Source organism: Chaetura pelagica, unplaced genomic scaffold (assembly GCF_000747805.2).
Source record: "Chaetura pelagica isolate M959 unplaced genomic scaffold, ChaPel_1.0 scaffold640, whole genome shotgun sequence".
Lineage (NCBI taxonomy): Eukaryota > Metazoa > Chordata > Aves > Apodiformes > Apodidae > Chaetura > Chaetura pelagica.
In genome coordinates, this window is record NW_009951951.1 from 1 (window position 1) to 12,462 (window position 12,462).

At 36.9% G+C, this 12,462-nt stretch overlaps 1 protein-coding gene across 1 annotated transcript; it reads right to left on the reverse strand.

Annotated features, from left to right (window-relative positions):
- Positions 1 to 764: 764 nt before the first annotated feature.
- On the reverse strand, positions 765 to 10,932 carry LOC104389291 (protein DEK-like; the record flags this gene model as incomplete). The annotated part of the gene is made up of 7 exons (XM_009998263.1): positions 10,785 to 10,932; positions 9,211 to 9,312; positions 8,617 to 8,726; positions 6,728 to 6,822; positions 4,811 to 4,931; positions 3,822 to 4,004; positions 765 to 897 (listed from the first exon to the last, which is right to left on the reverse strand). Coding segments are annotated over exons 1-7 (892 nt in total), but the record flags the coding sequence as incomplete, so codon positions are not given.
- Positions 10,933 to 12,462: the final 1,530 nt, after the last annotated feature.

The following is a 12,462-nucleotide window of genomic DNA, read 5'->3' on the forward strand; positions in this document are numbered from 1 at the left end:
ACTCCAGTATGTCCATGTCTGTCTTGCACCAGGGAGCCCAAAGTTGGACATAGTGTTCCCAAGGCAGGCTCACAAGTACTGAATAGTCACTTCCCTCAACTTGCTGAAGCAGCCCAGAGTGCTGTCATTGTTCCTTATCACAAGGGCACACTGCTAAATTGGGTTCAACTCATTGTCTGCATGAACCATCTGCTCCTGCCCATGACTTTTCCATAGAGCTGCCTAGAAAGAAATCAGTCTGTACCCACACACTGCTGCAATCTTTACATGGGTATTCAGAAACTCAATGTATGTACGTATACCTTTCACACATCTTGTCAGAAATGAGAAAACCAATAGTAATAGGACACATGTAGAACCCATACCTATGCTAACAAAAACACATCATGCTGCTGAACAAGACATACACAGTGGGACGTATCCTATTGGGTTAAGTATAGGACTCCATGAAGTTGCTACAGAAGCACCAACAGAATTTTACTGTTCTTCCAGAAGAAGGGAGAACTAGGTTGATACTTTCCATTCATATACTATATATATATTTATACATATAGGTACACAACAGAAATGTAACAAAGTATACTGAAACCAAGAACTGTTTTGCTGGGGTTTTTTTAATGACTGTTGCAAGGAAATAATCATCAAGCTGGAAGCCAGCAATTCACCAAATTCTATTTTCTTTCACAATTAGGTGCAAAGCCTTACTTTCTTGTATGTCAGTTAAGCTACAAGAAAATGTATGAGGAAAGATTTAAAGCATTTACCTTTTCTAGAACTGTTCTGATTTTTTTTAGTAGTGCTGCTATCTGCCTTCTTGACGTTTGCACCCTTCACAGCTTTCTTGGTTTTGGAAGTAACCTTTTTAGGTTTTTCTCTTTTAGATGCTTTTCTAGGGGGCTATAAAGAAGAAAAAAGGAAGATTAAAATTATGGTTTCTACCCAATCTGTACTTCTTTTCTGCAATGGAAACTATCTTGTCAATACAAACTAATCAGCAAATTATATTTCTATATTTTGCTAACAGTTTTGACCCCTATACCATAGGGAGAATATGTCCACAAAGAGTATTCCTACATTCTCTTGAATTTTATGTTGTCTTTCTACCTGGCCTCTTAAGATCAAAGAGCTAAAACTTGTTGGTGATACTAGTAGTATGGTTACAGTACAACTTTCCATTCATAATTACTTATAATTAGCTTATAAAATAATTTTAAATATGTACCTTTAAAAAGGACATTTTATGTTGTATTTAGTTGCTTCTAGATATTGTAGCTCTCTAAGACTACACACAGCTAATTAATTTTGCACAAGTTGAGGAGAACTACATTACCTAACCTGTAATTTGGATAATTAATGTCACTAGTAAACCCAAGAGATTACTGAATTAAAGTTAACATCAACAGAAGAAACTGGGAACATAAATACACAAAGTATACACATACCAGTGCACTGCATTTTTTGCACAAATTACATGTGTTCTTAATTAACAAAATCTTTAGACAGTACTTCTGACAAGGCTGAAAACTTCCCTCACAGAAACATGGAACGCTAACCAGGAATAAACCATACTTCAGAGAAAGAACATAATGAAACAAAACAAATGAGCTATCAGCAGTTACTAAATTAATAATTCTAAATTATACTTAGAATTGCAGCATAGTCAACAGAGCAAACTATCACATCTAAACAATTTGTTCATATAACTTTTAACTGCTTCTCCTATTAGTAGTTAGTGCAACTCATGAAACTAGTATTTAATAAACTAATTATACTTATTTATATTGGCTAGCTCAGTTATAGTTACACTCACTCTAGTGTTACATGAAGGATAAAGACTTTCACTGTTGAAATTCAGAAAATACACTCAAGGATCACCCCATTTCTAAATAAATGTTTGCATGTTCTAACTCTTACCTTTGAAGTTTTTGCTAAACCTCCATCACCAGCTATATGGTCAGAAGTGAAACTCAGCACTCATATTTTAGTGTTGAAGAAAATGATGCTCCTTCAGCACAGAGAACTATTTCAAGTATCTTTTGCTTCCAGGTAGCTGTACTAGTTTTTGTTTCTATTCTTTAAAGAAAGAGTTGCAATCAAGAGAGACATGCAGCTCTGGGAACAACCTTCTCCAGCTATTCCATGTCCGAGATTCCAACAGAGCTGGGGCAGCAAAGCAAATATGCTGCCACCATTCTTCTATCTCTAGTATGTTAAAGGGTATCACAAACTTACATTTTTTTTAAAAAAGCACTTGCCATCTTAAAGCTGTATAAATGCAGACATTTTTCATTTCACAATTTCCTACATTCAAACTAATTTGATACCCTAGGGTTTTTGTAATAAGACTTCAGTTTATGCACCTATCACCTAGCAGATATATCTAACTCCTACTTTTTGAAAGAAGACAAAGAAGAGCTAGTTAGATCAATTGAGTTTATGGTGAATTTTGTTTTGTTTGTTTGGGGGTTATATTTTGGCTTTTTAAAAATAATCGAGTTGTTGACAAATTTTCTAAATGACAACTCCTGCCTCTGAAAGTGATACTCCTCACTGCAGGAAGACTGCATTGCTGAAGAGATGCTTCTCTCTGTTTGACATCTGGGGACAAGCAAAAAGGCAAACTAAGAATTAATTTTTTTTTTTCATGGAGGCACAGAGAGTTCCCTAGAACCATTTTTTTAAACTAAAACCAAAGCCTGTCAAAATGACAGCAACAAAACAGAATTGCATAAATTGGCCTTTAAACAAAAGACTTTGGTTACTATTTTCTACAGCTCAGGCTGTTTACTTAGACTGTCACACTTGCACTGCCATAGACAGAATGTAGGCCAGGTAAATAATTGTCTTGCATTACAGCCAACGGTTCCATAGCTTACATAAAAAGCATTTCCTTGGACACCCAATAGTCAACCCATTAACGTTTGTTGCAGAGCTCTGATTAAGGCTAAAAAGGCAGTCCCTATATCAAAATATAGAATAACACTGAGCCTGTAGCTCCTTTACATCTTTTTCCAAGCTTCAGGCATACGGAAAAATCAGTGTACACTCTTTACACAAATCAGCTGTACACTTGTACTGGCCCTCCGTGTTTTGTGTCTATTCTGAGACTAAGTATAAGGCTGAACAGAAAGGCACAGAAAAAGGTATTTTGCCTTTAAACATGAAGTTAATCTCATTTATCTCCTACTATGCAAGACTAAAAGCTCTGAAGAAAACAGAACAGAAAATTCAGTGAAATGAGAACACTTTGGAGATTGCGGAGGTGTTTGTAAGGCTGCTTACTATGTTGCTCACTTTTACCTTTGCAGTCTAAGACACAGAAGTCTAAAAGAGAGATTAAGACATAAAATCCAGGAGAAATCTGGAATCAAGATCCAAAACCAATGCAGCTAATTAGGTCAGGGACCTATGCTGAATTCAAAGTCAAGTCCTAGGTATCTAATCAAACCCTACACAGAAAAACAGATAGAGAGGCATTGAGAATTTTTATGAAATTACAATAAAGTCATCACAAAATTATATAAGAATAGTAATAAATCATGTTTGAAATCTTGCCTGCCCCAAAATGACATACAGCAGATGATTTTAAGCTGCACATACGCATTTAAGAATCAGAACGTTTGTCACTAAGAAATTATGAAAATCACTTATAAATTGCAGATGTTGCACTTTCTTTCAAACTATTCATTAAGTTAAAAATAATTTACCCCCAATTCTGCGTGTGCCAAGGTTTAACAGATGACAGCGTGTTCCAAGAATTACCGATTGCAGACAAACATTTTTAGCTCTATATTGAAAATAAAAGCAAAAAACCTCATTACCTCATCTTCACTTTCTTTTTCTTCTGAAGAGTCATCCTTTTCCTTCTTTTCATCTTCTTCGCTACTGGATTCATCTGACAAGATCTCTGGGCACTTGGTGCGTTTTGCTTTCCTTGTTGTTCCAGTGCTGCTGCGTTCTTTTTTGCCACCTTTGCTTGGTGCTTTTTTGGACTTTGGCAACGGCTGAAAAACAAGGATATGTAATCCAAATAGGAATACAAAAGTGAATTTTAACATAAATTCCTTCAAAACACATGAAAGAACAGTGAGCTAATGTAGAGGTCTCTTGATAACAAAACACAAGACTATTTTATGTACTACACTTAAGCCTTCCCCAATTTGCTGAGAATAAATTTAATTTCCTGACCAACAGTCTACCTATTCAAGTACTGCTTTTAGGTTAGAAACTCAAAGTCGAAGAAGATTAATAATAAAGACTACTGAAGTCTTGGCAGCTGAATCTAGTGCACTAGCACACTGGAGTTAAAGGAAGTTCTCCTAGCCTTTCAATAAATTTCATTTTGTGACGACAAAGGTGATCACATACACCTTCCAAGTTGTAGCATTCACAAGTAACTGACAGCTTGCTTTCCTGTTCTTTCATGTTTTGTTTCCCTGTTCCACCTTTTTTTTCTTTTTCTTTCCTGCTCACATATTATGTCTATTCCCTTCCATTCACCCATGAAGCAGAAGCTACTTAAAATATTTAGGTATGGGTATCTCTAATTAGCTTAATGTGTTTACCACATATGCTTTTGTGCACTAACAGTGTACAATGGCTGCACTTATATGTAAACATATAGTTTCTAAGTCCTCACTCCATTATGGATGCCTGCAGGAGTAGAGTTTCTCTCTTTCAAAAAGTCATCCCTACTGTGAGTTAGAACAGTAACTGTATCACCAGTGGTAACAAGCAAACAAAAATACATACAGCTACATTTTTCATCAGAACAGAGCTATAAAAGCAAGACTAAGAACCTGCATCTCACCTTGCCTGAAGGTTTTGGGTGCATTAAGAAGTTTAAGATTCTGGTTACCAGCTCACTATTAACTCCTGATCTTTCCAAGTCAAGAACTTCACAGATACTTTTCAACATTGCATTTCTAAATCTGGAGGAAAAAAAAAATAATAAAATTCAGTATCACATCCTAAATTATCAGTCACAATTTGGATGCTAGAAACTGCTATATAGTTTGTGCCTGCAACCTGAAACAGACATGAATATAAACACTTATCTACATTACTAGTCTTATCTATAGTTAAGCATAGAACCACCACCATACTACATAAAGCAAAATACAATAAGATTCCCAAATCTACATGTGTGTAAGGTAGGATATATAAAAAGAAGTTATAAGATCTTAATTTAAAAAAAATATCTTTCCCAGAATCTCTCCTAATCTACCATACTGGAAAGAATCAATCTTAGGAAAATAAATTTCACCTCTCAAATTCTGTCATTTTTTTTTAATGCTTTGAAGGTCATCTGCAGGTAACAGCAAACATAATGTACTAAAATGCAGTTCAAGTGTGGAATAAGCAAGTGCACACAAGTTTTGAGTCAGTAACTTGACAGCAAGTAGTTCTGACTGGTCTAGTGTCCCTGCCCATGCAGGAGAGTTGGAACCAGATGATCTTCAAGGTCCCTTCCAACCCAAACCATTCTGATTCTATGACTTACAAAATCCAAGAACTCTAATCTACACAGCAACCTCAATCCCCATACTTCGTTTATAAGCTGAACAGTAAGATTGTTCAAAATAAATTCTGTGCTTTGTTCATCTTGTTCAATGCTGTCAGAACATGACATGCAAGTGTGAAGTGTGCGCAGAAATCAAGCACATAGTCAGAATAAATTAATAATCTAATCAGCAGTGTTTCATACATAGCTATGAACAGCAGAACAACTTACCACAGTAACACAAGCACACAGAGCTCAGTACCTTCATATAAGAGTGCCAATACAACCAGTTTTCAAAATATTTGCTGAAGACTGAAGGGTAACAAAACTTAACCAGTAGTTCTTTTACACTGAACAAAAATGAAAAAACATGGAAAATTACTTTGTTTTTGTGACTTTTTGCCATGAAGGGGCAACATATCAAGTGAAACCAGTGGGAAACAGTCGGACCTCTCATCCTGAGACAGTTTGTCTTGTAGATTCACATGTAATTTGACAAACCATACTCCTAAAAAAAGTGTATCTGAGAAAGATTTGCAGATTCCAAATTCAAGAACCCTTCTCACTATCAACAACCTGATACTAAAAAACAATTTAGAATCAATTGTGTAGAAAATGTTAGTTCTTTAATCTGTTATAACTAGCTGCACAAATATGGAGGGGCATTAAAAAAAAACTTTCAGTCCAGTGCAACCAAGCTGCAGCAGCTCCTCCTTTTAATAGAGAAGCCTCTTATCTGGGAAGACAGTTAAAAAAATAAGGAAGTAAAAAGATCTGTTAGACTAATTGCTAGACCAATTCTAGGAATAAGACTGTATGTTTGATATACAGTAAGAAAAATATCTTGGATTCTGAAGGAGGAAGGTTTCGAGCCACAGAAGGATGTAAGTTTGCATCATGAATAGAGCACAATGTATTCACAACCCTATGCTTGCCCTGGGGAATAACGTTTTCCTCTCACTTGACATAAAATTCTGCTAGTTAGCATGCAATAGTTGCAGCCAGAACTGCAGGAATTGTGAATAAAATGTTAAAATTTTGACTCTTTTTAATGACTTTCAAGCTGTCTTAAAGAGACCAGTTGGTGTGATTAAAATGAGCTCAGAAACAGAACGCACAGCTCTAGGAAACGGCCACTTAGTTTAAAGTTTAAATTTAATCTGAAAAGAAAAAGGAGTGTATAGCATGAGTCAAACTATGTTAAGTAGCAGTAGAGTTCATTACTTTTTTAACATTTCTTCCTTCTTTTTGTATTGGTCACTTCCTTTTTCAAATGGAAACCCACTGAACTGACCCACATTCTTCTTTAGGGAAGCAACCTAGGACAGAACACACAGATTAGTTTCCACTGCAAGAAGTTCAAAAGATTTAAATGCAATTACATGTGCTAACTTTTCATAAAAGAAAAATCAATTCTAGCATCTAGCTTTCTGCTGACTTGCACCCTTTAAGTTAAAACCAACATCGATTATGCCTTTATTTATCTCATGACAGCTAAACCACAACAATTAAGTTCTTGTGATCTTGGCACTTTTAATAATTTACTAGGTAAAATCACCTGTCATTTCAAGCCTGTTTAGAACATAATGCATGATTATTTACAAGTTTGCACAATTACAATCACATGAAGCTGTTGCATGCTTTGTACCATATAATTTGTTACAGAATAGTGATCTTATTTTTACTGTATAATCTGCTACAGCAGATTTGCTTTGCTTGCTTTTCTAATGTCTTACATAAGATCATGAGTGTACTTCTGAACTTTTTCTTTAACATTACCAATTCTCACATTTACACACCACCCAATTTACAACTTCTATTAGCACACTTGCAGGCTGAACAGGACTGAAATTTCATTGCAACAGCCCTTATAATGGGAAAACTGCTCCCATCATGATCCCAAAGATATTAATCTATTTGCTCTTCCTCCCTATCCTTTCACCAAAAAACATAAAAAACCATCCCCAAATCTTTAATTCTTCTGAGATCTTTTTAACACTATCAAGAATAATTTGAACTCACTTTCAATAGTTCTACAAATTTTGTTCGTGGTGTTTCTCCATTAGTTTACAGTTTTAACAAAGCTAAGCTCCTTTTCCAAAGAGAATTATCTTTGTCCAGCACCTAGAGAAAATTTGTGCATGGTATTGATACGTTTTATTAAAAACGTTAATTACGACCCAAAGCACATACAGAACATGCATACAAGACATCTGATCTTTACCATATCAAACTGCATCCCGAGTTCCCTACAATACTGATTAAATACAGTGTGGGATGAAACATACTGATATATTTCCAAGGAAATAAATATATCCTCATATCTATGGACTCAAGCCACTAGAATGCTGCAGCAATCCAGCTGGACTTCCCAACAAGTCTATGTTCAAAAGACTAAATGTGGGAGAGCAGAGAAATGGAGGTGGTGGAATTGCAACCAAATACGTGGTGTGGGAGGGAAGGGTAAGAGCTTTATTTCAGCAGCAGTTCTAATTAGTATGATTTGGGATTGCTTGTCTATTAGTTGATTAGATTACTACTGAATAATGTATCAATTAATAACAGCATAATTGAGTTATTAGTTTCTTATTAGCATGTTGCATAATAAGCAAACAATACATTCTCTTAAATCAGTTATATCTCAGATCTGCAATCCAATGTGGGAAATATGGACTCTGAGGTAACAATATCCTAGTACCTCCACCCAAAAACTGCAGAAAAATGTTACTGGATGCAGTTTGATGACTTCCACAGTAAAGCCAGTTAAATGAAGAAGTTGCATGGTCTGTCATTGTACCTTTACTACCAAACAGGTAAATTCTACTGCAGGACAATACAAAAGTTTGCAAAAGTCCGTATAAATCTATATTCAAGCAGGCTTGCAACTCAGTACACCTTTCCAAACGATTTTTATAGGGAGAACCATTCACAGGAAATGCAAAAATGATGCGCTTACTTAATTGGTCCTGCAAGAATAATTTTCTAAGTAGTTTGTAATAAATTGCACTTAAGAAGTAGATCCCCACATGCAAATGTAAAAAAACTACGTACTACAAACATTGTCACTACACATGAGAACTAATAGGTACAGAAGATTGATTTTAAGTTCTTACAGTGCCTGGCCTGTTGTAGAGGAGTTTGTGCAGGTTCCTAAGTTCATCTGTCTTCTTTTTACTCAGAAAGAATTGTATCCTTTCAATTTCACAGAGTTTTTGTCCTTTTCCTGAAACAGTTAAAATAAAATAAGCTATCCCTTACATTCATATTTACCGATGTGTTTATACCTTCAAATATATATTGATCTTTAAGAAAGCAAAGAAGTTCTTTCAGAACAGCATCGGTCATCATAACAGGTCAAACATTAAGCAGGCCTTCCTTCAGTTTGGCATCCTGACAGTCTCTATCTTCCTTACTTGATCCTACCTAGACCACAGTACAAGGACCTGGCATTTTTTATTCTAGCTGCTCCTGCCTTTGTTAGTGGTGACTAAGTATTGAAGATCCCAGACAAGTTGAAACATTGTATATCTTTCATGGTTTAAACTGATGCTAGAGAATAAAAGAGGGTTTTCGTATAATTATAATAGGCTTACAGTTTTCAAATGGATCATGACTCTTTAAGTCTCATCTACACCAAACTGATAATTTTATCTTTTAAGAAGTTTCATTATCATTCCCAAACTCACAATTCTTACGTAAGAGCTTACCTGGTGTAATTGTAAAAGGTTCCTTTTGCAATGAGGACACTTGCATGGTCAGTCGGTCTACCTTCTTTTTCTCCCTTTTTCCTTCAACAATAAGACTCTTCTCTGCAAAAGACAACAGTATTTTTCATTGCCTGAGCAGATCTGACTGTAGTGACAGGTAATACAACACTTTAATCAAGTATTAATACACTTTCAAACCTTAGGCTAATAGATCAATGGGATGTATAGAGCCGTATATATACGACTATATATACAACTAGAGAAGTCTCTGGTTTTTAACCACAATCCTGCATCCCACTTAACACTGAAGACAAGACTGGATATTTCCTAAAGTGAATTTCACCTGACAATGGAGAAGGCAGCACTATGCATCTTCAGAAACTCGCCCTCCCTTCACTGCCTTTCTGAGGTACAGAACTGACACTGTTGCCTAGTCTCCTTCTGGGACAGCCCCTACTCACATAGCTCCACTTTAGCTCTCTCAGGGAGAATGTTACTACCACCAGATGGGCAAAAGGAGAGTCCAACATGCCTGCAGACACTTCCTCTTCCCAACACTAGGCTGGAGGACTCACACATACTGGCAGAAGAGGCAAAAGTACAAGCAAAGAGGGAGTTACAACACATCACAGGGCTATGCAGTGTGGCACTCTGCAGGGCACTATGTGAGTGTCAGAACTCATACAAGAATACTATTCCCAGTAATTCTGGTACTGCTTAGTGAAGAACACATTTAGATTATGTTATGTATACACTGCACATCACTGTAATACCATCTCAGGAGAAAAATATAAAGCTTCACCTAAACATGTCACACTAAAATACATTACCTCAAACCACATATCAAACTATCCTTTGTGCTAAACAGATGGGCTCTCCTAGCCTTAACATCTGAAAGCAGCCTCAGAATGTCTATGACCATAGACAGCATTATCTCTTTTTCTTTCCTAAAGAAAAACTTCATCTTTTTTCAGGATCCAGAACCAGCAGTGACTTGTTTTTTACTGTGCCATACTGCAGCTTTTGCCTTGCTTGCTTGTCCTACATCACCATTATTTTTATTGACAAAATTAGTCAAATGGAATATCCACACTCAACTATAATTAAATTTTGGAACCTAGTAAGTTAATTCATGGTAGTTAAGCAAAGACATGTATTGTTTCTGAAGCTACTGCACAGATTTTCACGTTTCCCTCTTCTGAAAGCATGGATCACTTCAGAACATTACTGGCAAAAAAGGATTATTTTTTGATATGCATTTTTATGGAAATAATTTGATAAAGGATGCTACCTCTTATCATTGCCTAGTAGTCTATACAACAACAATAAAAAAAACACCCTAGCATAGGAATCCAGGTGCTGGCTATTCCTTTAATCATTCCTGAAGAACATCAGCATCACTGTTTCCAGTGTGGCTTGTTATAGTCTAATGAGAAGCAATTTATGATCCATGAGACAGATGTACTATTGAATCTCCTAAACAATAATTGTGTAATTGGCAGAGATCACAGGAGACTGCATTCAGTAAGCCTGGCATTTTTAAAGAACAACTTCTTCAGTGATAAAACATGTACCTTTTTCTTCTCCTTCTTCTTCTTCTTCCTCCTCTTCCTCTTCTTCATCTTCCTCACTTTCCTCAGCTTTGTTTACAGTTTCAGGTTGTTTTTCATCTGCTTTCCCAGATGACATTGTATCTTCTTTAGATGAAACTGCAGAAGACATGGTGTAGGGTTCTGTAAAAAGCAGGCAAGGACACCATAAGCAATGTGGCATTATACATGAAAAACACAGGAATCTTGATTTTGTAAAAAAACATTATATTGTACAGTAGAAGCAATGCCATAGGGCTCATATTATGATTGTTTATACTTTAAGACACAAAAGTATTTTGCATATGCACAATACAAAGTTTTTCAGGTGGAACTGCCATCCATTCTGCAGCTAGTCTGGTTAGGAATAGTTAAAAAAATTATCAATTCTTTCCACACACAAGTCTTCAAGCTTGCTTTGTGAAGCATTGGGACATGCCCACTCAAACAGCTGAATGCTACTATCTATTAAGAACTGTAATGTGTCAAGACATCACTGTTTTAGTGTGCCACATGATAAATTGAACAGTCACTTCTGATAACAGTTAACTATGCATACAAGTTCCCTAATAAGTTAAACCAGCTACATATTCAGATGGGAAATGGGACCAGAAAAACAAAAAGTTATCAGCAATTCAGAAAAAACAAGCACCGCTTTCAGAATTCAAACATAAAATGCCTTTTTTTTTTTTTAAACCTGCAGCTCTACAACAACAAAAGAGTATTTTCTTAGCATTTGATGTGGCTTAAATGTTAACTTTAAAATACTTCACTCCAGCAAGTACCTGTTTCGAACTGACACAGAATGTCTGTCTACTAAAGAAATATAAACACGTCTCTTGATGGTAGAATGTTCTGGCCTTCAAAGTCTTTCACTGTTTACAGATCTGGAACAAAATGCTGTTTAACACAGCTCACCAGCTGTGTTAAAGCCTTGTAGAAAAGATACCCCATGATTAACCATTTTCTTTTTCTGATACTGAAGCAAATACAACCTGCAAGAGGTCAGACTCAATCAACTAACAATAAACCCAACTGCTAATATGCAATATTAGCAGATGCAAGAGAACAGCAGCAGTGTAAACGACAGAAAACCTAAGTCCTGTTACAGATAGTCAGGGGGCAAAAAGTTTACTCCTCTTTGCTAAATCACTGAGGAAAAAACCCCAAACAAACCAACCAACCTCTTTCGGGGTATTACTTCCAGTAGTTCATTTGACACAACAAAGTAATCTGACTTTTTCACGGTATTACTGCCTGAATTTGACTTGCCGAGACAACTGACAAAGCAGGCGAAATACACGTTCCTCTTTGAGTGGGAGCAGAAGGTGAACAGGGGACAGTAAGACACATTCCAGCTTTTCGGCAAGCAGGTCTGTGAGGACGCCTTGCTCAGGGCAAAAGGGCACCGGTGCCCACCTTGAGGCAGGCGTAAACCGGGGGTATTTTCGGCGGGGAGGGAGGTACCTCGCAAGCCGCCCCGAGAAGGCTCCTCATGCACAAGCACCTCCCGCCCTCCCTGCAGGACTTTCCCGCGACGGACTCGCCATCCCCTCCCTTCCCGGCTCTCGGGGAGAGCGATGACGACGGGCAGCGCCCGAGGAGGAAGGCAGCGGGGCCAGGAGGCCAGACCTGCCCTGCCGCCGGGCCCCGGGGCGGGACA